The sequence below is a fragment of the Colletotrichum siamense genome (assembly GCF_013390195.1).
Source record: "Colletotrichum siamense strain Cg363 chromosome Unknown KSG_Cg363_contig02, whole genome shotgun sequence".
Classification (NCBI taxonomy): Eukaryota; Fungi; Ascomycota; class Sordariomycetes; order Glomerellales; family Glomerellaceae; genus Colletotrichum; species Colletotrichum siamense.
Window position 1 is genome coordinate 118,136 of NW_023501015.1, and position 25,113 is coordinate 143,248.

At 51.2% G+C, this 25,113-nt stretch overlaps 10 protein-coding genes across 10 annotated transcripts; 5 read left to right on the forward strand and 5 right to left on the reverse strand.

Moving 5' to 3' along the window:
- Window positions 1–311: 311 nt before the first annotated feature.
- On the forward strand, window positions 312–1,448 carry CGCS363_v002049 (uncharacterized protein; the record flags this gene model as incomplete). The annotated part of the gene is made up of 1 exon (XM_036633898.1): window positions 312–1,448. The coding sequence occupies one exon, from the start codon at window positions 312–314 to the stop codon at window positions 1,446–1,448; it is 1,137 nt and encodes a 378-aa protein (XP_036499451.1).
- A 718-nt stretch (window positions 1,449–2,166) lies between these two features.
- Window positions 2,167–2,565, reverse strand: CGCS363_v002050 (uncharacterized protein; the record flags this gene model as incomplete). The annotated part of the gene is made up of 2 exons (XM_036633899.1): window positions 2,167–2,226; window positions 2,314–2,565. The coding sequence occupies 2 exons, from the start codon at window positions 2,563–2,565 to the stop codon at window positions 2,167–2,169; spliced, it is 312 nt and encodes a 103-aa protein (XP_036499732.1).
- Window positions 2,566–4,851: 2,286 nt separating this feature from the next.
- laeA-4 (Secondary metabolism regulator laeA) lies at window positions 4,852–5,988 on the forward strand (the record flags this gene model as incomplete). Its single annotated transcript, XM_036633900.1, has 1 exon — window positions 4,852–5,988. The coding sequence occupies one exon, from the start codon at window positions 4,852–4,854 to the stop codon at window positions 5,986–5,988; it is 1,137 nt and encodes a 378-aa protein (XP_036500396.1).
- A 448-nt stretch (window positions 5,989–6,436) lies between these two features.
- On the reverse strand, window positions 6,437–7,293 carry CGCS363_v002052 (uncharacterized protein; the record flags this gene model as incomplete). Its single annotated transcript, XM_036633901.1, has 2 exons — window positions 6,437–6,799; window positions 6,859–7,293. 2 exons carry the CDS (start codon window positions 7,291–7,293, stop codon window positions 6,437–6,439), a joined length of 798 nt encoding a protein of 265 aa, XP_036500395.1.
- A 477-nt stretch (window positions 7,294–7,770) lies between these two features.
- Window positions 7,771–8,109, reverse strand: CGCS363_v002053 (uncharacterized protein; the record flags this gene model as incomplete). The annotated part of the gene is made up of 3 exons (XM_036633902.1): window positions 7,771–7,827; window positions 7,882–7,938; window positions 8,005–8,109. The coding sequence occupies 3 exons, from the start codon at window positions 8,107–8,109 to the stop codon at window positions 7,771–7,773; spliced, it is 219 nt and encodes a 72-aa protein (XP_036500394.1).
- Window positions 8,110–8,744: 635 nt separating this feature from the next.
- Window positions 8,745–9,176, forward strand: CGCS363_v002054 (uncharacterized protein; the record flags this gene model as incomplete). Its single annotated transcript, XM_036633903.1, has 3 exons — window positions 8,745–8,903; window positions 8,969–9,016; window positions 9,126–9,176. The coding sequence occupies 3 exons, from the start codon at window positions 8,745–8,747 to the stop codon at window positions 9,174–9,176; spliced, it is 258 nt and encodes an 85-aa protein (XP_036500400.1).
- Window positions 9,177–9,379: 203 nt separating this feature from the next.
- Window positions 9,380–11,314, reverse strand: KSS1 (Mitogen-activated protein kinase KSS1; the record flags this gene model as incomplete). Its single annotated transcript, XM_036633904.1, has 3 exons — window positions 9,380–9,942; window positions 9,993–10,395; window positions 10,451–11,314. The coding sequence occupies 3 exons, from the start codon at window positions 11,312–11,314 to the stop codon at window positions 9,380–9,382; spliced, it is 1,830 nt and encodes a 609-aa protein (XP_036500399.1).
- A 1,611-nt stretch (window positions 11,315–12,925) lies between these two features.
- CGCS363_v002056 (uncharacterized protein) lies at window positions 12,926–13,189 on the forward strand (the record flags this gene model as incomplete). Its single annotated transcript, XM_036633905.1, has 2 exons — window positions 12,926–13,075; window positions 13,130–13,189. The coding sequence occupies 2 exons, from the start codon at window positions 12,926–12,928 to the stop codon at window positions 13,187–13,189; spliced, it is 210 nt and encodes a 69-aa protein (XP_036500398.1).
- Window positions 13,190–20,597: 7,408 nt separating this feature from the next.
- On the forward strand, window positions 20,598–21,144 carry CGCS363_v002057 (uncharacterized protein; the record flags this gene model as incomplete). The annotated part of the gene is made up of 2 exons (XM_036633906.1): window positions 20,598–20,799; window positions 20,858–21,144. 2 exons carry the CDS (start codon window positions 20,598–20,600, stop codon window positions 21,142–21,144), a joined length of 489 nt encoding a protein of 162 aa, XP_036500397.1.
- Window positions 21,145–21,516: 372 nt separating this feature from the next.
- On the reverse strand, window positions 21,517–22,896 carry ugtA1-3 (UDP-glucosyltransferase A1; the record flags this gene model as incomplete). The annotated part of the gene is made up of 1 exon (XM_036633907.1): window positions 21,517–22,896. One exon carries the CDS (start codon window positions 22,894–22,896, stop codon window positions 21,517–21,519), a length of 1,380 nt encoding a protein of 459 aa, XP_036500403.1.
- Window positions 22,897–25,113: the final 2,217 nt, after the last annotated feature.

Genomic DNA, 25,113 nt, shown 5'->3' on the forward strand with positions numbered 1-25,113 from the left:
GGCTCAAGGGTAGGCCACGAGCCGTGCTGAGAGCCTTCCGTCGTCAACCTCGATCTCTCCCCCGACTCCTACTGCGATACACCTTCATCTTCCTTCTCCTGATCTTCGTCACGACGCCCATATTCTTCCCCTCCTACACCCGCCACCCGAAACATTACAAGGACCTGCGGAAACGATGCCTAGTGTCCGACAGCTTGTCCGGCTGCGCGAACCTCCAAAACGAAAAGGTCTTCATCGCAGTCAGTCTGTACGACCCCGAAGGAAAGATTGCCGGCGGAGAGTGGGCGCAAAACGTCCTGGATCTGATACACATGGTTGGCGAGGACAACGTGTTCTTGAGCATTTACGAAAACGACAGCGGCGAGCAAGGCGCCGCTGCCTTGGAGGAATTCAAGAAGAATGTGCCGAGCAAGCACAAAATCGTCATCGACGACCACGTCGACTACAACATCTTCCCCCACATCACCATGCCCGACGGCACACAGCGACTGAAGCGCCTCGCCTACCTCGCCGAGATGCGCAACCGCGCACTATACCCCCTCGACCAGTTTGACCCCGACGTCGAAGTGGTCCAGTACGACAAGATCCTGTTTCTCAACGATGCCATGTTTGCGCCGGTCGATGCCGCCCACCTGCTCTTCAGCACCAACACTGGCGACGACGGGCGCACCCACTACCTCTCGGCCTGCTCCATCGACTTCGACTGGAACGTGTTTACGGAATACGACCTCTACGCCCAGAGAGACGCGCAGGGGTACTCAAACGGCATCCCCATCTTCCCCTATTTCACCAACGCGGGCCAGGGCATCTCTCGCAAGGCTATGGTCTCGCAGACAGACGCGGTTCCCGTCAAGAGCTGCTGGGGCGGAATGGTGGCCATGCAGGCCAAATGGATCCAGAACATGGACAAGCAGCTGCCCACCAAGGACTGGCAGGCTCCTGCGCACCATGTCATCAACCCGGATCACCCCCACAACGCCACGGCCCCGGTGCGCTTCCGGTATGAGCCCGAGGTGTATTTTGATGCCTGCGAATGCTGTCTGTTCCTGGCGGACGTCTCGACCGTGGCAGAGAAGGCCGGCGAGATGGACACGGGCGTGTTCGTCAACCCCTACGTGCGCGTCGCATACCGGAAACGGACGCAACGGCTTGAGCGCCTCGTCCGCCACTGGGAGAGGCTCTTTGCTCTGCCTCAGGGCATCATTACTCACTTCTCGCGGTTCCCCACGCCGAACCCGCACCGTGAGGTGGTGGAGGGCCAGCGCTTCCAAGAGGAAATCTACCAACGTAGGGAGGGGTGGAAGATGGTGGAGCGGACGGGCCGCAACGGTATGTTCTGCGGCGTGCGCGAGATGCAGCTCATCAAGGAGGGGCCGCGTGTGGGCAAGAACTGGGAGAATTGGTACCAGATCCCATGGGCGGAGCAGAAGCTGCACTTTCCCATTTGAGAAGTCAATGTTCATGATACGGCGTACTGGTTTGGAGGCATATTTATTTCGGATGGCAGGTATGGTGTTGGAATGAAGTCATGGGGGAAAAAAGGGGGGAGTAATGAGTCTATCGCGGGACCTATATAGATACCACCCTCGCTCACGTCTGCATAATTAGAGGTTTGAATATTTCCCGTCAGCTGAATCCCCTATCGTTGTTGCATGCTTGTCTGAGATGCTGATATCAGGGCAGTCACGGTTTGGTCATTCAAAAACATCACGACCTGCCGAGAGATGTGAGCAGCAGCAGATGAACGTTTCTGTATTAGACACCCTTCGTCTTCAAGGTCTCCCTTCCGTCGCGTAAACACACTACACCCGTCCCAAAACCAATCATGCTCGTTTGAAAAGTAAGCCTGCCTTTCCCCCAAGGCGGCGACAGCAACAACAATGTCATCAAAGCAGCAGCAGCCAGCAGACCCTCGTTAAAACCCAGCCGTGAAGAAATCCCGTGTGTCCCGTAAAATAACCCACGGCCCAAAACAAATCCCTATAAAACCCGCACGCTCAACTCGGGGAGGGGGAAACAAAAAAGGTGGTATCTCTCATCATTGGGGGAAAAGAAACACGTCGTGGGGGATGTATGTGAAGAGGTGAAACGCGTCGTCAAGTCTCCGTGGAGAAGGAAACATCGCGTGGGATGTACGCAGTAGAATGGCTTTGGCGGGAAAGACATCTAGGAGGCGACGGGCTCGAGGGCGTTGGCCTTTGCCTTGGCAGTCTTGGGCTTGGTCTCCTATTATTTTTGTCAGTTTCTGTTTCTTTCGTCCATGATTTCCAGAGGAGGGCATGCCTTCTTGCCGGCCTTGGTGGCTCCGCTGACCTTGGTCGACACCGACTTGGCGACGGACTTTGCCTTCTGGGCGACGGTAGGCTCCTTCTTGGTGGTGGCGGCCTTCTTCTTGGTGATGCCGACGGGCTTCGCAGCGGCGCTGGTCGCACTGGTGCTCTTCTTGGGCTTGTCGGCAGTGGTGGTGGTGGAGGAGCGCGGCTTGCGGACGGGGGCGGTGTCGATGACGGGGAACACGCGCGGCTTGGAGTTGCCGGTCTGCGAGCGGGTTCCTTCGCGGGCCATTTTTGCGGATTTTTTCTGGGTGTCGCGTTAGGGTTTCTTATATGCGGAAAAGAAGAAGAGATTGACGCGATCAAGGCGAGGTGAATGCGATTGCGGGAGGAGAAGGGGGTGGATTGCGCGACCGTGAAGCGGATGGCGCTTTGGAGGGGGTGGTTGCGTTGTGTTGTGTGTGTGGGATGCGCGGTGAGGAAGGGCTTACCTGGGAGACGGGGGTTTGGGGGAGATAGCTTCGGGAGCTGTAGCGGAGAGTTATTTCTGGGATAACGGAAAGAAACGAAGCTTTGCGACGAAGAAGACGGGAGATGTAAAGGTGTTTTTTTGTTGTTGTTGAGAAGAGAAATGTGGGAGGTGACGTGGTTTTCGCGAGGGGGTATGGACGGGTTGGATGGATGGACTGGATGGACGGGCGGATGGCAAGGTCACAAGGGGCGCGGACTGGACTGGATGGCGAGCAACAGAACAGGAACAGCAAGAGGAGCGGTGTCGGACAAAAACAAATGGAAAGGGCTGGGCTGGACCAGCAGCAGCAGCGAGAAGCAGGGGAAATTTGATCTGAGTGATTGATGGATAGCTGGTATTAGCTTCCCCTTCTCTTTCCAGGTTAGCGACCAAGGAGGACAAGAATGAAACGGGGGACTTGATGGTGGTGGTGTGCGGTGCGGCCGAGGCCGTGAACATCAATCAGCACTCGTCAATCAGCAGCGAGAGAGGGGGGAACCAGCAGGTCCTCCCACCTTGTTCCGTCGCGTCTCTTCTCTCTCTTCTCCATCTTTCTTTTTCTCTCTTGTTTTTCCTTGATTTAAGTTTCTGTGCGTTGGTGCCCTCTGTTCGTCATATCAGAAAACAAGATGATGGCGTCCAAGCTTTGAGGACATGTTCTTATCAGACAAGGAAGAAGAGCGCAGGGACAGACGGTATCTCTGACAATAGATGGATGAGCTGAGCTTGGCTGGCCGGGCGGACGGTCAGATATCGCGCCCCCTTCTCGACTCGACGTGTCTCTAGTCTCCCCCTCTTCTCCGTTGTCGACATGCTTTCCCCTCCCATTGTGTTTTCCCGTCATGTTTCATCCCCCGGATTCATCTGCTCATAAACACCGCCCTCCTCGTGTTCTTTTGTCCTTTCGTAACAACAGAAGAGGAGATACGGGGGCAGCACTCGGAACAGGCGGCTTGCGTCACCGGCACCCAAAACTTGCCCATCAATCTCTCTCTTTTACCCAGATCCTCAGAGATTTCCATGCTCTCTTATCGTCATTGTCTCATATCCCACCAAGCACATGATCGTCCGGCTGGGTGTTTCGTACGGGAAGGACAGAGCACGCGACGTTTTTGGCGTCGACAAGCTTCTTTTTTTAGGCGCGCAATCGCATGCTTGTCGTTTTTTATTTTTCTTCATGTTTCTTCAGCGGGCACTTCAGCGAAGCGGTTCACCTGGACCGTGCAGCACAAGCGTCGCCCGTGACCTCACCTCGGCCATCCATTCCAGCGAATATGTCCTTGTTCTTTGTCTTTCTCTCGAGATTGACGAAATTGACGGGTTTGCCGCCTTTCGCGAGGGAGGCTCGATGCAAATGAGAATAGAGTTGAGGCACGAAATGAGGTCGGCCGTAACTGTGCCGATCCGTTAAGCTGAAGAGGCGTTTGGGTTGCGCAGCGATAAGGCAAGGTTCTCCACAGACTCAGCCCGTTGAGCACTGTCCTTGTGCTGCTATTTTTGCGCAGTTCGGGGAACCGTTGGGCTCCACATTTTCCCGCCCTAGATTCAGGGTCTGCCATGTGAGGCTATTCCCAGATCCCTACAACGTTCGAAACTGCGCTGGAGACTGGTGAGACAAGGGTCCTCACCTTCGTCTTATCAGGTCAGAAAAGTGATTTGATAATCACTTTCGATTGGAGTCTTCTGGCGTGGCTTGCTCAATGGTCTAGATTGGACTACAAGCCGCGAACGACAGCAAAGGTCAAAGGAAAGCTCTTCAGAACGGCAAAAGGTCCGCTGCAGATCCACCAATTGACACCACCATGTGCCAGAAGCGAGACCTGAAAAGCCTCCAGGGAAGCAGCTATTCCTGTAAGACGGTGCAATGAACGTACGGTTACCCCCATGTTGCAGATTCAAAGTGGAGACTGAACCAACAGTTGAAGACTTGAAGCAGACGAGAATGGCTCGGCGAAGAGGGGTAGTCCAGCCCTCCCCTTTAAAGCCCGACAAACGCACGTTTCTTCAGCGCTCGGCGAGAACCAGGGTGATTTGGTACTCATACATCTTCGAGTTACAAAGAACAAGATGACCGATCAACAGCAACAAGGCGCCGCAGAGGCTGCTGCCGCGCCTGCTGCCACTGCTTCCCCCACTGCAACCTCGCCCACTCCCGTTACCACGATTACGGCAGCGCAAGCCACAGCCGCCGCAGCTGCGACAGGCGCCGCCGACATCGAAGCCGACGAAGCTGCTGATAGCGATGATGCCTCTTCAGTCGCCGGCTTCTCGCGGGTTACCGAGTCGCAGGCCTCGCTGAGATCAAGCATCCTCGACTACCGCCGCGAGAACGGGCGTACCTACCACCGCCTCAGCGAGGGCAAATACTACCTGCCTAACGATGCCCGCGAGCAGGACCGTCTCGATATCATCAACCATCTCTGGGCAATCGTATTCGACGACGGCTTCTGCTCCTGCCCAAAGAACGACGGTGCCAAACGCGTTCTTGACCTCGGCACCGGCACCGGCGCCTGGGCCATGGATTATGCGGATGCGTATCCAGACGCCCACGTCATCGGCGTCGACTTCAGTCCAATCCAACCAGCCTATGTGCCACCCAACTGCTCATTCGAAGTTGACGACGTGGATAAGGAGTGGACCTGGTCCCAGCCGTTCGACTTTATCCTCAGTCGTAACATGAACATGTCTTTCACAGCCGAGGGATGGGAAAACATGATGAGGCAAGCCTACGACGCGCTTGAGCCCGGCGGCTATCTTGAGATCCAGGACAGCCGCTGGCCACTTACCTCCGACGACGGTTCTCTGACCGAGGACCTCCCATTATTCAAGTGGAGCCAAATGTTGACCGAAGCTGCCGACAAAATTGGACGCCCAGCAAACATCACCGAGACTTTCGACGACGTTATGAGGAAGGTTGGCTTCGAGGATGTTCGGAAGACGCGCATTCGCTTCCCCATGTCGCCATGGCCCAAGGATCCGAAGCTCAAAGACATAGGCATGTGGACCCAGGCGTCCCTTCTCCCTGGCCTCGAGGGCATGTCTCTTGCTCTCATGACTCGAGAGATGGATTGGTCCAAGGAGGAAACGATGATTCTGTGTGCTCAGGTTCGAAAAGATTTGAGCAATCCCAAGATTCACGCCTATTGGAATGGATATGTAATTTACGGGCGTAAACCTCTGGAGGCCGAGAAGGAAGATGCCTAATTTTGACCTTACATGTCCCGAAAGAAGGAGAAAGCCTTGGACAGGAGGAATCCAGTAAGAGCAGGCGAAGACAGGGCACCTGGTCTCACTAGAGCGACTACTTTTAATACAAGCTCCTGTATACTCCATTAAACTGTTGTTGTCTTCGTGATTGTCGTCGCTATTGTTGCTATCGTTGTTAGTATCGTTGTGGTTAGTGTCGTCACTGCCCGTCATTGTTGTCGTCATTTTCTGGGATGGTATTATTGTTGCCGTCATAATTGCTAGCGTACCTCCAAGCGATTACAAAAAGTACACAAAAAATAGGTATGGTTGCGCAGACACAAAAAACACTAGATGGCGTTGCCAGTGTTGGTGAACAGACCGGTGCTGCGAAGTCGTTGATTCAGGAATGCCCCATTCCATTACATCCTCTATCTCCATGCACAGAGTCGCCCCACGAGCCCACTTAGACAAAGCTGCCCTGTCTCTGAAGTTCGGCGAAATACCTGTCTGCCTTCTTTGTAACGTCCTTTGAGCGTTGAGTGCCGACTCGCCAGGCGACGAGAGTAAGGAAAGTAAGCCCCACAGTCAACACCGCGAAGAGCCAGATATGCTTTGACACGATGGACTCTCCTGCGCTGGCTTCCCAATTGAACATGTCCATCGAAAATATCGCCGCCACGCTCGAGAGCGGTAGGTATATCATGGTGAGAATGGCGATTGTCCTCATCTGCGCACTCTCGTGCCGAGTATCAAAGGCCATAGCTCGATTTGCTTTGGAGATTTCCGTGGTTGTGAAGGAGTCCTTTCTCATCATGTGATTCCATACCTGTTGGCGGTCAGCGCTAACAGAAATGGGATGAGCGCGTCTCAATGGGAACAACATACCGTTTGCATGGCGAGAGACGTATTGCAGACGACCTTGTTGCACTCATCAATCTTGTCGTCGTATTCGCGGATGATATCCTGAACACGTTTCCTCATATCCCGCCCGATCTTTCCCAGCTCTGTTTTCATTGCAGGACTCTCAGTCCAACCATCCTCTGGACCTAGTGAACGAAGCTCATCGGCAACCTCGTCCATCTCATCTAGGAACTTCGAGAGCTGGCGTTTAGAAGCTTGGATGTGATCAACCAGATTCCGACTGCGCAGGCACACATTCAAGTAGGCCTTTTGCGTTTTCTGGCCGTCTTCATCTGCTTTTGGATCAATATTCCACGGTTTGCTCTCGAGCTGGTCGGAGTTCAGGGTGAATTCGTCCACCAACTGGTCAACGGCGTCGAGCAGTCTCTTGCGCTCAAGTTCGACGAATATGCCTGACATCAGTAAGGGATGATTGCGTTGCTCATTTGACCTCCGGATTCTTTTTTCAATATCATCCATTTGTTTCTCAGTGCAGCCATAGACGACTGCAAATGTTGAGCCGGTGCTCGGGATGTAAGTAGACGACAGCGCCAAATCGTCGCGTAAAGTCAGAGCCATCCGTGCTGTGAAACCTAAGGATCATACTCAGCAAAGCCTGATTTGCTGCGAATGGCTTCAATAATTACCTAGTTTAAGTCGATGTGAGTCTGAGTCGTGATGTGGCAGGTAGGAAAAGCAGGCAACGTCTCTCAATATGGTTCTGGTGATTTCTCGGTGGACATGGAATTCCCTTGTGATGCGGCTCCATGTGGACTTGAGCATCGGCAGATAACTAGCCGGCGCTTGCCCTTCCCCTTCGAAGATACCACCAGCTCTACTGCACATACTAGGCCCAAGACTCAGCTTCAAAACTCGATGGCCGGGGCGTCTTTTGACTTACATGACATAAATCCCTGGGAGAAACTTGTCCCATGATGGAGATACTCCCGGGGCCTAGAAATCGGTAAGTTAACAGTCGCAAGATGATGGTGACCACCAGTAACATACACGACTGAACCAGTTATCCCAGTCCTCCTTCGTACTTAGTTCTTCTCTAGATGTCTCCTGTGTGTGTGAATTCTAATTAGCTACGCCTTTGGTGTCAGGAAAATGGCTCAATTTTAAACCTACCTCATCGCTATCAAGCCTTCTAAGAACGACGGCTTTTCTTTCTCCTAATCCGAAGAGCTTCAAATCGGATTCACTCCATTCCCTGGGTTCCTGAGGAAGATCCATTTCTAGCACACGTGAAAGTGGGATTGGGGCACTATTCAATGGAAGGGAGACGCTGCAGTCCAACAGATGGCTCGGGAGTGCAGGTGATCGCCTGCGCTTTAAACAGTCTGCTATCTGCACATTCCCCTCTCCGAACCACTTTGACGCCTCTCCTCCCGCCTCGCTGAAAGCCTGCAGCTTATCTAGAACGCCCTCTGCCCCCCTTAAGCGATCGTGCTTGAAGGCCGTGACGGTTCCAAGACCGATTGGGCGCTCATGAGATTTCTTGCAGGTCGCGAGTCGCATCATTCGACATGACATGCTTGGTAGTGGAGCAGCCGGCAGCGCCCATGTATGCGTTGTCCGGCGGCCATTGGGAATAGTACCATGCAGCATGCAGAGACAGCTCCAATCGCGAGACACACCACTCGCATGTACGACCCATACGATTTGACTCTTGAGCCTCTGGTCTGCTGAGCATGCCTCCCTCCACTGGAGCCCCTCCCTTTTCCATTTCGGACTTTTTCCTCTTTTTTGTACCGAGAACATCGCTGCACAGCAAAATCGCAGACACATTCTCCAAGAACGCAGTGAAGTTTTGCGGCCCAAGCGCGCAATCCGGCAACAGCTGTTCAAAACACGTTACGTTATACAGCATGGCTGATTTAAAGAAGCCTCCGTCCAAGGAGCCTCTCTCCAAGGAGTCTCCAACGACAGACTGGCATCGGGAGACGATGCGAACCAAGTATCACGATCCGGTGAAGCTGAAGGACACCCTGAACAAGATGTTCGGCGAGAACAACTACAAAGTGAGGGTATGAACTTCAAGTCAGATTCTTATGGCTTAGGGATATCTAGTCTAACATATGAAACACCCAAGGTCATCAATAACCGATATATCCTCATGCTCTCTAGACAGCCGAGGCAGGTAAGAGAAAATCGTCTCCGATACTCCCTCTGTGCTGTTCTCTCTCTTCCTGCATTCACTGTAATTCTTTGGACGATAGATAAACCACTGACAACCATCGCATCAACAGGGTGAAATGGAAAAGCTTGAAGAAGAGGCCAGGGAGCACTACAACGAATAGGTCAGCAAGAGGATACATGAGCTCGGAGGGTTTCCGTGTAATCTAACTCACACGTATCATTCAAAAATGCGGTCCGAACCGGGCCACACATCGCTTGAGCTCGAGAGGCCCATAAATACGTTATCCACGAAATGAAGAATATCGTCTTGTACACCATTGCCACAAATATACTTCGCATCGGTAGAGCTGCTGGGGAGGGATCTTCACTTCAATGGCCGTCGCGTCCCAAGATAGTAATCGTCATCAGCTTTGCAAGCCTTCAATAGCTCGTGCATTCTCTTCGTGAGTTGGTTGGCCCTCATGCGATTGTCTGCATTGGGCTCGAGCATTCCATTCTTGATCACTTCCAATAAGTCCCAGAGATACCATGAACAGTCGGGGCGGTGTTGCAACTTGTGAATCCATGACAAGACTGATGGCTTGATGTGCGCCCGTTTGTCCTTAACCGAAAAGAAGATATCGGACTCGAAACCGTAGATATCGTTCGATAGTCTTTTCCCGGGGAAGACGTTTTCGACAGCGTCGAATCCAAGAAAGAACCAGGTGACATACTCCAACAAGACGCAGCCAAGACTGAAGATGTCGGACCTGGGGGAAACTTGGCCAAACGGCAGGTCGAACTCAGGGCAACGATACGATGCCGATCTTTCAATGTTCCTTGGGTCTTGCTTGGACCGGGATACTTGAGTATGCAATCTTCCCAGACCGAAGTCAGATAACGCCAAGAGGCCGGGGAAGCTATCGGAGTGAAACCAAAGAAAGTTTCCTAGAATTTGTCAGAAAATATATCTCGTTGCCAACAGTCCTTTGCCATACCTGGTTTAATATCACCGTGTCTTCCATATAGGTCTTCATTTGAATCGCGATCTTCCAAGTAGCGCATGGTTGGGGCTCGATCATTGTGAACACACTGTAGAGCTTCGGAGATCTCATGAAACTGCTCAGCCATCCACAGACAATGACTTTTCTTCCCGACGAGACCTTCGTTACTTTGCCAGAACTTGCTTAGATCGCCCTCAGCCCAGTCGAACAATAGGTAGTAGGTTGAAAGTCCTCCAGCAGCGGGATTCACGACCTCGAATGTTGCTAGCAACTGGATCAGATGCTTCTTCGTATAGTTCTGTCCAGTGAACAACAACGAAGACAGCTCCAAGTCGAAACTATTCCGGTTGTGGGACGTAAGCTTTTTCAAGGCGAAGAACTCTTGAGGGTGGCGGATCTGACCAGATCGAAGATTAGCTGAGTAACTGGAAAGTCGGGAACATGTAACGTACTCCATGGTCCCCAAAGTCCCAATGACCATCATGGATCTTGACTTTGTAGACTTCACTGAAACCTCCGTAAGTATTACCTCCACCAGAAGGAGCATCCTTTTGCGTGGCCTCCGAGCTGTCATCCTGTGTGACTTTGTCGATGATCTCCACAGGAATGATGTCTCCGGTTTCCAAAACGTAATGTGAATGCAATGACGGCTCCCATTTGATGAACGGCGCGTTCAATGTATGAGACCACTTCGAAAAGTTTTCGCGGATTTCTGGACGAAGATAACTGTTGATAGTGCCGTGCATTCCGTGTTTTCGACATTTGAGGAATTGGTCTTTGGTGGCACCGGTTGGCTGAAGCGGCAAACAACTATCTCTTACTCCATCCTTGAAGTGTTTGGCGAAGTCCTCCACCTTGTAAATGCCCACCAGGACCGCCAACAGTTTCACGGCAGGTCCCTTCGAACCATCCGAGTTGCCATAGTATAGTTCCTTTGCAAGCTCCTTCTTATTCGGCTCCTTTCTGAAACATCGGAGAGTAGACACAACCCTATAAACCGACTCGAAAGTCAGGATTATGTCGAACTGAGGTTGTGGTATGAATCGCTTCTCTGGCTCCAAGGCATTCGATGTTTTTGCCTGGTCAAGCTGTAGGCCAAGCTGTTCGACTATGTCTTCATCGTCGGAGTCCTCATTTATCTGCCCGTTAGACCCGTTCACCCGAGAAACTGCTTGCTGTTTCCTCTCCCTCTTTAACCTAAAGGCTTCTCCTCTGTCAAGTACTTTCTGAACGCGCTTCGGGTCATCCAGGATAAGCTTTGAAGACGACTTTAGTTGCATGAGCCCCGAGAACTCCTGGGTAGCATCACGAGGCATAATGGGCTGTCTCCTTGCCGTAGCTGTGGTATGCAGTAAGCTTTCCGCCATCTTGACGCTGATGAAAGGTGAGGCTAACCAGCCATTTGAAAGGGCCTATCAGTGCTATTGATGACTGGATTGATGGAGAGGCTGCGATGAAGTCGATTTTAGCCACTGTGATGTTGGCAAATGCAAATAATGACAGAGCAGATCGGTGTTGTCGAGCCAACAGCGATCGAGTTGGATAGGGCAGCGAACGATATCAAAGTACGATGTCTCCGCGGAGACCGGGAAACGAGGCAAGGCCAGTGTATGGCCAGAGAAGAGGGTAATCAAAGGTTGAAATAGCCCTCTCGTTGCTCGGTGTGTGCTGGAAGAGGGAGTAGCTCCTGCATCCATGATTTGCTGGCTTTATTCTATTCCATCACTCTCTGCCTGCAAGACTTGGCCTTTTTAGGAAAGCCTCATCCTCCGCCCTGCCACTGCGATGGTTACTTTGCTCAATTATGGGTTCAAAGTGCGAGGCGCAGGGTTGATAAGGCCAGGCAGGATGGGCAAGGCAACCGCACGAACGGGTACAAGAACCGTGGTCAAATTGAAAGCGCCGAAAAGAGGGCAGAGATGTGATTGGGCTGGTACATCGGATCCAGGAGACTGCAGAACAATCTTTCCACGTGCAAGCGAGGATGTGTGCCTCATTCCACAATGCAAGCATGGTTGGTGGGAGTGGAGACTGGAGGACTGAGAACTCATGCAGACCGATTTTCAGCACTCACTGACGCAAAATATTTATGAATTATCATAATTCCGGCTCTTACGTTGTGCTTTTGGTTTGGCGTTGTCACTGCATGGTGGTCTTACTTCACGATCAGTGGCCGTCTCGACAAGTGATAATACGACATCAGCCACTGGTTGAATTTCACGAACTCTGAAAGTGATTATGCTTGAGTTTTTGAAGATTCATGAGGCGCCCACGACGAGGATTTTATTCACAAAGGCCGTCTGTGCTGATGGAAGAGTTGCCCATTACCCGCTCTGTTCCCGAAGTTGCCCAGCCTTTAAGGCGCAGCTCTGTGGCAGTGTATGCACTCCCAGCAGGCTATCTGCGTTGTGGGTGGTACAGTGAGCCCATGACTGCATCCTTCAAATCCAGGGTGTGCCAATATTTCACTCCTTAGGTGCTAGTAGCATGATCATCCTGGTCGAGCCAACTCACTTTGCAGGAAGGCGAGCGGCAAAGCCGTCTAGGTCGCATGGGTCGCACCCGAACAGCCCCTACCGTCCAATCGGGGAGCTCACTGATAACACTTCACCATGTTGTAAACATGGCCAGCGGTGACCTGCATGGTCTGGATATGTCCGACAATCAAGACATCAGGCGGTGAGGATGGATTTGAATGTTCAAAAGCCTGCTGAATCCTATTACCCTTTGAATGATCTCGTGATTATTGTCTGCGCAAGGTGGCGAATCACAATTTGCCCATGGTTTTCTCTCGGTCATTCCCGCAGGTTACTTTGATTTTCTCGTCGTTGCCTTAAAATAATTTGGGGAGAGCAGGCGACCGGGTCGCAAACCTCTGGCTTAACTACCAAATTCCCGAACATCCCGAACCTTTGAACTTCCTCAACATGTCGAGACAATTACGATCAACTCCCAAGGTCCAGTGGCAAAGCAACAAGGACGGAAGCAGAAATGCATTCATCTCCGCATCCCAAGTAAGCTCTAGCCAGCTGAAAGAGTATCTCGACTCCAACTACCCAGGAGGATATTCCGTTCAGGTGCGCTCTTCCGGGTGAACGATTTGCAGCACTCTAACTAACGTATCCCGCTAGCTGAAGCGTGACAAATTCAAAATCACTATCGTCGAGACATCAATGGGACAATTGATCTAAGTAAGCTTCAAAGGTCTCGTCTCGTACCGAGAAGGTTTAACGCGAGATTGTGCAGCACCCTCGGAAGAAAATTGAAACGTGCGGGTATTTCAGCACTAGGAGTTCAGCGATATTATTCCTGTTATGGCGCACTGCGGACCACAGCAGCCGTGACGCCACAATACTGCATACAAGGCCAGAGAACGGCTTCACGGCGCAAAGACCAGGGCGAAATGGAGAACATGGCTTCAACGTGAGAGGGTTTTGAACGTGCCGGAAATAGTCATTAAGTACGCGACCTCGGAAAATCAGTTCATTTTAGAGCAATCAAGTCAACCACCTTGACAACGTGTTATTTGGACCATCAGGGACTGCGTGAGCTTTATTCATCACCTGGATGGCCAGCCGAGTCTATTTTGCGGAAAGTTAAACCAAATTGGGCTACGTGACCTCGGCGGGTAAAGGCTTTAAAATACCAAACATGCTCCGTGTTTTGCTCGTCGCTGAAGATACCGGTCGCATCCCACAGGTACGTCCAGTAGCTGTCATGATGAAGGCCAGTCGAGGTAAAAGACGGAAAACGTTCAGGAGAACTCGAACTCACGATGCGGAATTACTGATACGCAGGGCCCGAGGTTTGTACGACATTCCACGGGAGATCCTCTTGATCGTAGCGAACGAATTGCCCACCAATTTCAGGACAGCACTTGCTCTGGCTTGCAAGGGATTCTTCAAATCTATCTGTCCCGATGGTCGTCTTCCTCGAATGGAAAGGGCAGAGGCGATAGAATTTGTTTTGCTCTTGGAAAGAGACGCTATAGCAAGAGGCGATACGAACCTGTTTCCTTGCTTTGGATGCGCAAGACTTCAGCCCTTCAGGCGTGATGACCATGGCAACTGGTCAACACAAGTCCACGCCGCTTGTGACTTCGTGGTGCGATTTATCAACTCATATGTGCACCGGCCTTTCAACTTACGCCCTGTCCATGGGTGCAACGGCGCTTCGAACGTCCATCAGTGGATTGAGCCAATAAGCACCGTCGTTTGGAAACCAGCCGTGAGGGGACTTGGGGGAAACGAGCCTGCAATCACATTTGCCGAGGCCCGCCTAGTCATGGATAACCATTTTTTGGGGGGCTCTCGTGGAATCTCGATCGAACGGCTCGAGAACAGCTTCCAATTCAATCGAGAGATCCCACCTGACGACGATGATCTCCCGACGGCACACTTTCCTTTAGAGCAACATGTTTCGAAAACGAGATACAATCTACGTCCTCGATTTGGGGCTCGTCGGGAGCGCCTGGGGCTCCTATCTGGTCAGAATGCGGCAGTTTGGTCTTTCACACACAAAACCTCTGCGAAAGTCATTGACGACGAACTTTTCATTCGCCGCCACCACGATATTTTTGGACCGCCATGTACTTTGGAATTCTTCGTCAAAATAATCGATAGCCTAGAACTTCCGGTCTGCCGACATATCCTCGGATGTTCCCACGCCCAGCTGCTGGGAACGCAGGCTTCAGCGTGTATTGCCGAATTACACAGCTTAAAAATTATCCAAACCGACTCTCAATGGGACATCCATCCTGATCAAGGGATTGCTTCGTGTTCAATCTGCTCCACGGATTATGAAATATCCATTGAGAGAGGGAGCAACCAGCGCAATTGGGGCCTCAAGCTCACCACGTATCATAAACTCGGGCAATGCCGCACACCGGATGACCCACTATGGAAGAATCTTGTAGGCTTCATGTCGGCCACTTACAGTCGCCATGTGATAGACGTTCCCGGAACAGTACGTCAAGCATGGCTCAAGCAACACGGACAGATAGATACAGCATCCGACAATTCATCGATTGAGTGGGTTCTGATCCAACAATACATGATCATCAAACGATTCTCATGCTTCTCGACCAGGAGATTCGATGGTCGCAAGGCTCTTTGGCGCATTATGCATGCTGCACATCCCGGACCCAGACTGATAAACAATCCTGGCATGGTTCTATACACTGGGCTAAAACGTGGAGGGGAGATATTGCATTGAGCATGAGCACATGGCGGGAAGGCGCTTACGTTGGTGGTTTGTTCTTATACACATATGGGTTACACATGATGTAAACCAGAATTCGTTCATCGGAGTTGGTTTATCACTCGTAAGTTGGTATTACCCCATAGTTATTTCGCTCTCAGTCCAAGTCACCATATGAACGAAGCACATCGCGAATAAAATATTATTTTCTTACTTGCCCTGTTCCTTAACGCCCATGGTAGACCACCGAGTAAATCGCGCGATATCCGTCACAACAGACAGAAAAGAAACCCCTCCCCAGATCAGACGTTCCTCACAGGATCCATGCATCTACCATTGAACATTAGCTGGGCCTTCCATCGCTTTGGCCCGTTCAAGTATTTCTTGGTATCTTGATGACTGTGCAAGATAGGAAGCACATTGGGCCCCCAAAATTCTGCGAGTGATGTCAGTAAAGTCATGATTTGGGAAGAATTTCTTGGACGTTTAGAAGTTTGGATGGACTTACCATGGCTGAGAAACCTCTGAATCCATCCCCGATTGACTTTGCGAGCTGCACGGCCCGAGGCCGAGGGTGCCTTCTAGACAAACCACGGCACACCGGCTGACATGTCTCTCGAGGCACCATTAAGGCGAAGTGCTGCGTCCGAGAAAAACATCAATCGGCCACCAAAAACCAGCCCTTCCCAGGCAAATCCGGCCTCTCCATACATTTTCGTCCGGAGGCCTTGGGGCATCTGAGCGATGACTCGGTTGGGATCGATCACCCAATTTTGCTCGGCCTGCGTTAAAACCGCTCCAGCATATTCGCTGATCTCATCAATGTCATTGTGCACGAGAATAGGCGTGTTTGGCCGTCCTGGGCCCCCTCCGATCATGCGGCCTGTCAAAACGTGTACGAATTCGTGCGCAATGGCGATTGAGAGCTCGAGAAGGGAATTCGCCCAACTATCAATTGCTCTCTCTCGGTCTGTGAAGGACGTGCTGGGATTCGTGGCAATCCTGCCTGCATTCCAGGCTGCTGTAACCACCTATTCACTCCAGTATCAGCAAAAATTCCCATGAACATAACTTGAGGGTAAGTACTACCTTTTTATTCACGGACATAGTACAAGACGCGTTCGCATCAAAGGGGGGCTGCCAGATGTGCCTGTCTGTTTGCGCGGCGCAACCTCCAAGGGCGCGGCTGTTCTCGATTCTGATCTCGGGAAATGTCCTGGCAAGATCCGACATAAATGCGGCTGCCTCGGCGAGGTATGACTGCATCAAATCCATGTTGGGTCTCGGAACGAAGTGGTGCTGATCTCCGGTGCGATTCCAGCCGTCAATGCATCCTTTCAAAACCGCGGCCAAGTTGCCACGACCTCGCGGGCTTGCGGCAAGGGAGAACGCGAGATCGGCCGCGGCTTGCACTATGGATTTGTAGGTCTTGTTGGGATCGATGGTGTTCGATATATCGGTCCATATTCTCGAATTATTCAAAGTCGCATGATTGCCGGCGGCGGTCGGGGAAGTCCAAGCCTGATTCGTTTCCAAGACTCGAACGGGCAGAGTTGGACATCGAAGATAGGATGGACCGGCGAGATTGAGCACTTCGGAAGGAATCCAAGGTGGAACTGTAGCGGTGAAGATGGCGTCCAACTGTGCCACTGCCGTTCCGAATCCGTTTGCGCCTCCCAGTGCATGCCAGGATTGCGGGAATACATGACCTGCATCGTCAGCGGCTCGTAGAAGAAATCTGGCTTTGAACAGCCTGTTGGTACCCAGAGCGTTCTTCGTGGCCTGAGGAACCGTTGCATCTAAGTAGAAACTGACGACTTGTCTGAGATGATTCTCTTCGGCTGGGGTGGGTGCGCGCAATACTGGCCGCGCATTGAAAGGAGGGAACTGTTGGGCCGCTGGAGCTGCCATACTGTTGATTTGATGTGGGCGAAGGTGGGTAAGGACGAAGAGCGAGGGCGAAGATGAACAATGCCGAAGGGCAAGGACGAAGAGCAAGGACGAAGATTGGAGTCCATACAATATGTAGTCTGTAATTTTCAGACACGGAATGCCCTGGCGAACGTTCTTGCCATCTTCAGATGCTTCGGAAAGGCTCCCCCGCCTTTGAGGCAAGTGCCCGAAATTTCTGTTGTTCTTTCCCTTTCAGAATCTGACACCTGTAGCGGGAGCACAAAGACCAATTCCAGTGTGGTTCGTCTTTCCTGCATGGACTCAACCTGCATGGAAGGCGGCGAAAAAAGCAGACACGTCTAGACGCTGGGCAATGTGTCCTGCTGCGAGAACATGGACTGGAAACAAAGACCCGCGCTTGGGACGGAAGACTCAAGAGCTCTCGTTGTGGTTCTGGCTGTCGAAGAAGCTGCTGGAACATCAATCCTTTGGGCATTTCTGGACATAGCAACAGTTGCTAGGCGCTCTGAGATCTATTCATTGTAGCACATCGAGGGCATCGGAATGAAGTCATTGATTCCTGTGCTGACGAAGTTCTCCTTTCCTCACTCAGACCATCTCGGAAAGACGTTCCCCATGCGGAAGTCAATCTTAAGGAGTTTTTTTAGTTGACCCATTCAATTGCCCATGATACTGCAAGGGAGGCAGAACCTCTTGTGTGGGAGCGCCGGGAGACACAGTGTGGGGCGTTCCAGCACCAAAAACATTGGATGTCAATACGCAGGAAGCTTCGTCCCGGCAGCTCATGCCGGTGCTGATGATGATAAGGTTTGAAAATTCTGAAGCACGGCTCGCCTAACGTTCGGACCAACAGGTTCCCAAGTAGCCAGGATTTATAACTGTAGCCCTCCCAGGCTTGAGTGAATGATAGAGGTAGCTTTCTTGTGCCATTCAAAGTCGCCTCAACCGAAAATGCGGCCACCCGACTCAAGAAAGGGAAGTTTCCGATATTATTTAGAAAGCCATGGACTTCTCAGCACCCCCCCCCCCCTGAAATAATTCTCATGATTGCCGAGGAACTACCCGCAGTCGCCAGGATCTCTCTGTCTTTAACTTGCAAAGGATTCCTCGCATTATGCCCGCAAGACAAGTTCCGTCAAATCGACGAGGAAGAAAGACTTGAATTCCTCTTGTTACTAGAAAGGGATGTTCCTGCCCGATTTCTATGCTTCGGGTGTAAACGACTCGCCTGGCTGGATCGACCGCAAGGAAAACAAACTTCCGATTCAGATGACCACTTCAACGGCCAGGTCTCACTTGCGAATCCAATCTCGTATCATGGCTGGCCGTCGACAGGATACGACTGTGTTGAAGTGGATTGGGATGAACTAGAGATCCTGGCGACCCACCCGATCCAAACCAGCCCGCTCCTTTGGGACCCTGGGGTTTGCTGGGGTCATTATTACGGCCCAACGATCACATTTTCAGAAGCTCAACTAGTCATGAATCGTCATTTTTACGGCGCTGCCTATGGGATATCTTCTAAAATTCTTGAGAGCTCTATCGAAATCTCAAGGAATGTCAAAGCAGATGGATCCTACGAGCCTATCGACCACTACGTACGACAAAGCCACACTACTCCAAATCTACAAAAGCGAGCATCCAGATCATTAACCAAATATATCTCGGCATCCTGGAGGTTCACGCACCGAACCTATGCCAAGGTGATCGGCAACAATCTTTTCATCTGCCGTGTTCACAATGTTGTCGGCCCGCTATGCCTAGCCAGTGCGTTCACGAGCGTCATAGATGGCGTCAATCTACCAGTCTGTAAGCATATACATGCTTTGTCGGGGATCAACACATGGTGGGGTTTTGGCAGTTCCGACAACTGCATACCGGCACTACACAGCGTAGGTATGGCCTCATATGATCAGCGATTTACCACATGCCACGACGACCAGATCGCTTCATGCCCTAAGTGCTTCACAGATTATGAAGTACACATCAAAAGAGGCAACGCAAACAAGGAATGGGATGTGAGCCTTCGCACATACCATAACCTAGGGAGCTGTCGTTCGCCAGCTGATGCAATATGGTCCGGATTGGTGTCATCTGCCTATTGGACATATACTCCGGATTCTTGCAGAAAGGGAAACCCAGGAGATGTCCGTCAAAGTTGGCTTCAACACTATGAATGCGAAGACCGGGAATCTAGTGGGCTCAAACCTGAGTGGGCTCTTTCTTTCCATCTGATGACCAAGTCGTGGTTCTCCACGTCGTCAAACTGGGATTGCAAGGCTCATTACGAGGTTTACTCAAAGTCGCATGGCCCTGGCGGACCTGCTCAACTTTCAGAACGACAAGTTCAAATGGAGAAAGAAGCCTCGGCGGCAATTGGGTCCCATTGCGAAAGTCAAGTCTGAATTTACCAGCAATCGATTCCACGGGTTGCAGCCAACAAATCATACCACATGTGGCTGAAAAGGAAAACCTGAGCGGGTACTGCTCTGCCACCAGCTACTTTAGTGGCGGCTAAGTGTAAACCCGAAACAAAAAGATGGCCTGGGCAAAGAGAGATTGTCATAATGCATGGACTAATTTGGGCCTTGAGGCGCGGGCATGTGCGGGCATGCGCTGGCCGGCGAAGAGGGGCCCCTTATGCGTGGCTGAGCTCTCGCATTGTTCTGCGACAGTGACATATCCGGAGGATGCGGTTGCCAAAGCAGCCCTAGGGCGCCGTGAGCGTAACCATAAGGCTCATTCACCGGGGAATACCTTGACTCGTTTGGTGACATCGGGAACTCGGATGAGAACTTGAGACGATCGGATCCACATTAGCCTTGGGATAATTTAGGCACCTCGCTTTCGTTGCCGCAATCACGAGTCACGCTTTTTGGCCTCCCACTTTCCTAGGAGAGTGGGAGGTGACAGGAGACAAAAGTTTGCTCACTGCTTGTTCTATCGATTGTCTTGCGTCGAGTTCTTTACTCACCTTCCCATCCTGAATTGATTTTGGTAGCCTTGAAGAGGTATGCTTCAAATTTCCAATCAGGCCTGGTAGATAGATTAGATCGCAACTTAATTCCACTCTAATGTGGACAGCAAACTTAATGCCACGACTTTGAAATGTATGTCACGCGAATCTGGGTTGCAGAGGGTTGCAGACCCGGGCAAGTGCAACCGCCCGGGCCGCAGCATACTGCCACGAATCGTGCGATGCTCATATTTAGCAACGGCACAGGCCAACGGTTTGGGTTTGTCGGAAGTCTATCTTATTACTTCCTTCTCGAATTGATCATCTGGTTGACCACGGCACCGACTATCCGGCATGGCTCGGCCGCAGCCGTGATGCTCGCATTCGGGCATTTGATATAAGAATCAAAAGCTGATCCGTCCTCGAGCAGCTAGGAACACCAACCCACACGGCTTTTCATTCTTTTCTTGTTGTTCATAACAACGTTCAGTCATTTATTCGTCCCACCACTCTCTTTAAAAAATATTACAATGTCTCGTCTCATTTCTGTCCTCCTCAACGGGCTCATGGCCTCCCCTATCTTGGCTAGCATCTCGTCTCCCAACTATCTCCCCTTCGCGCTCGAAAAGCGTGACTGCGGCTTCAGCTACTGCGACTGCCAACGCGTTCAGTGCTTTCTGGACTTCTGCTTCGACGACCATGTCGACCCCTGGGTCCTGGTTGATAGTGCCTGTACGTCATAACGCCTAACTTTTGTATACCATGCGGACTTTGACAAATATTCAAACAGTGAACCCCTACTATGGAGTTGATTGCGGTCAGTTCGACCACTGGCAACGGAACGAGCCCGCAGAGTACTGCAATAACGGCCTTCGCAAGGGCAACGGTCTCTTCTACATCAACCGCAAGTTCGGGTCTCTAGGCAAGAGCTTCACTGTCGACTACAAGAACGAAAACGCCAACGATCCCAGCCGTGGCTCCGTGGCAGCGCGTTGCTACCCTGTCCAGGACGTCCAGTGCAAGTGTCACTCACGATACAACGCGGAGAAGCACGACTGCTCGAACACCTGCGGCTAAGCCGGAAGAGACGTTTTGTTTCACGGAGACGGAGCGCGTGGCTCCTGCAAGACTTGACAATACCCATTGAAAAATTACTTTTCTTGAAATCACAGCTTTCGTGTTCGGGTCCGGCAGGTGGACGGGAATGTCGAAACAGCCGACCATATTCCTCAGAAATATTAGAGCATGTTACCCTCGTTTGCAATTCCAGCTAGTGGCGAGGTCGAAGACTAGAGAAAAACACACAGTTTTTTGACAAATGAATTTGAATGACGCACATAATCTATATTCATTTTCGGACTTTGTACCGAGCGGTTCCATGCAATCTCGGATGGTTTTGCAAACCAAGCACACAAGCCTCCAGCTATAATGACCCCAACATGCGAGGCATCATTCCGTCATCTCCCTGATTTTTGCTTCGATTGCCGACAACGCGTCCAAATCACTGTTCTCCAATTTCAATTTCATCGCAGCCTTCTTGTACTTGGTGTCCTCCAAGATGCATTCCACACCCCTCCTAACCTGTTCCGCTGTCGGTGTCTGTGTGCCCAGGCTGAGTCCAATACCTGCATACACAGCCCTCATAGTGACTTCAATCTTCTCCTCATTCTCTCCAGCAAGTAAAACTGGAACTCCGTTACTGACAGCATGAGTCAACGTTCCGTAACCAGCATTGGAAATGAAGACATCCGTGTACTCTAACATCGCATCGTAGGGAACGTAGTCAATGACACGAGCGTTGGCTGGTATCTTGACTTCCGCCGGAAGCTGGGCGCCAACAGCTCCCAAGGTGGCTACAACCAAGACTTCGGGGCGGTCGGCAAAGGCATTGATGGCAGGGATAATGAGCTCCGACCAGAGTGGGTTAAGAGTTCCTTGAGATACAAAGATGACGTAGCGGTAGTTCTTCTCCTGTCTCTTCTCAACTTCAGACCACCATGAGGGAAATTGGAAGCCCAGCTTCAGCGGCTTGCGAGGCAGAACACCAACGAATTGAAGGCATGGTGGTAAATCGGAAACAGGATACTCGAGGCTCGGCGAGCAGAGCTGAAGGACAGAGTCGTGAGCGGTGTAGAATGACCTCCATATCTTGCCATCGGGGATGTTTTTGCAGCCGCATTGCTTCAGAGTCTCGTGCCAAGCATCGTACAAGAGCTTCATGGGGCCTCTTTCCACGAGCTCGTACAGTGCCTTGTTCCTTTGGCGTCCCGACTCTGTAGAGTCGGGCCAGAGCCCTAGCGACAACGGTCCGGTGTCTTGACTTTCGGCCAAGATTGGCGAGACGCCAAATCCAATCGACTTGGGCAGTCTCTTGACTCCGCCTGGAAGAGGCCGGCCATACTTGAAAGCCGTGAACCCCGAGTTGAAAACATCTTCGAGAACGATGATTTGTCGGTGGGGGTCTCGGGCCTGCAGCACTACCAGAGCTTCTTCAATGGACTTGGCTCTCGTTGGTTGCATATCCATGAAAATGGCTTTGTATTGCGCCGCAAGTCTTCCAGGGCCCGGAGGGAACTGCGAAGCGTCGCGAAAGTTGAGGAAGACTGATTCGGTAATTGGGTTTTCGGCGAGGATATACTCGGCACCAGTTTCTTCGATCTTGGACTGGTACGCCGATGGAGAGGAGAATGCCACCTCGTACCCGACTTTAACCAAGTGAGATGCAATGGTGAATAGAGGGTTGATGTGACCATCGATGGGAAACGCAGCCATCAAAAGCAAAGGCTTCCTCGAGCCCTTGACGTCGTCGCATGTCTCAGTCACAGTCATTGCGTCAGATTGAATGAGTTGGATGAGCCTGGCGAGGATACGACTGCACCTTGTCGTGAAATACTCGGGAGATGAGGCTCCGATGTCTCAGTATATAACATCTTCTGGGACCGGGCATCCCCCTCCCCGATGGTAAGCACTAACGGAGATGTTGCATTCATCTGGCGCAAGTCCAAGGATAAGATGCAGCCTGATGGGTATTGGTAGGTGGATTATTGCGGGTCACTGCATGATGGTTGCCGTCGATGGCAAAACCACCGGCCGACCGGCTCAGGGTTCGGCATGACCCCTCCGCCATCACAATCTTGCCTGAAAGTGTTCCTCGTGGCACCATACCCCTCAATTTCAAAAACCCGTGACTTGGACGTTACACTAATTCGATGATGACCATGGGCAAGCACTGAGTTGTGGAGAATTGCAAATTAATTCCTTTGGAAAAATTTACGTCTCACGGCTAGAATGTTACTGAGGATCGAACATCAAATTACAGAACTAGTGGAAAACGATCACAGATGATACGTACATGGAATACCACTAGAATACAATGGGCATGTACTACGGTTATTTCAAGTAGCTTCCAGGGTTAAAGCTTTCACCAGCGTCAACTTTTGCCCCTTAAGAGGCTCTCAAGTCGGCCGCAGCTATGGTTTTACATAGGCTTATTTGCAATATTTGGACACGTATTTCAAACCTATATTATTCCATATCAAACTCAACTTTCGTAATACTGAAACAGCATCGCGTTAACCCATGGAAACTTGTGTTTGTCTCATGATGGGCACAGACGACGATGACGGCGAGGACGACGATGATGATCACAATGATGATGACATTAAAGACAAGAACAATATCAATAGTATCAGTGTCACTGAATAAGAAGAAAACGAAGAAGATAAGTATGACAGCATACTAGGGAAAATCAAACGCGTAGCCCTCCGGACACTTAGCCAGAGGGGACGGGGTCAAGAATCTGAGCAATCATCAGACAATCATTCACAGCTCTGCAGAGGCAAGCCGATCAAAAGTCTTCATGGTGAACAAACCTGCTTAAGAGGTTAACGGAGGGAAGATATGGGTGCGGGCCCGTGTTCGTTGGTGGCAATGGTTTCTGTTGCCATCAGTCCAAAGCGACGACAATGTCCGCTGAGTAACAAGACATTGCTCAGTATCAAGGTGAGGCCAGCCCTCTCTCGTCTGCTCCTGAAATTATCCTCATAGGTCCGCTCGACTTTTGGCACTTTTTCCAAAGGCAAGGACAAGCAAGGCTAATTTGTGAAAAAGTGACCGACACAAGAGGTTGCTTTCTCCACATTCATTGGCATGAGAGAGACTCAGCTTGATTCAAGTGTTATGTTCCGGGGTCAAGTTGCGCGTGTCAATCAATGGGTCTTGAGAAGGGATAATACTTCACGCCTCCTGCTTTCTCATAACACGGCACAAAATTCAATTCTAAAGCTCAGCTGAGTTCGACCTTTGTGCGTCATCGCTTTCGACTACCCCTTGAAAACGAACGACAGTTACGAGACAAAGAGCCCGAGGCAGGTTTTGCATTTGTCACGCCGACGGCTGTCACCCGAGCATGTTCATCTCACCGTCATCAGCTGTCAATCACCATCGTTTCGTGTCTGAAACCTCATTCTCTTGCACCGGTCCTTCAACCCTAATTTACGTGCAGAGTTTGCCATCTTTCCCGATGACATTGACAAAGGCACTGTGTCTGTGTCGTCTTGGCGTCAAGCTCCGGCATTTTGCTGATGACCGCAAGTTTCGATATAAGTTGTCCTCTTCCTCCCTCACTTGAAAATGTGAAGAGAGGGCTGTGTAAAAGATCACAGCTGCTGTCAGATCCAGGCTTAATTCAAAGCCGGCAAGGACCGCAGCTTGTGGATCTTGGGTCTTGGGTGGCTCATCAGTTGCGACGATGTCACTAATGCAGGACATGTGGTGCATAACTGAAGTCGCTGTGTTCAGGGAGCTATCGAGATCAACTGCTATATCGGCTACAAGGCCTCGGTCAGCACCACCAACGGACCTACATATGTTCAAGTTTGGGGTGGCGCGTATTGTTACCGTCGCCAAGTAGATCGAGAAGCTTGTCAGCGTCAACCAGGACGTTGCCTTCATCAAGATCAATAGCCCCTTTGCGGGAAACCTCACGAACATCTCATACCGATATAAGCCTTTCACTGCCAATGGGCTTAACATCGGGGTGGTCGC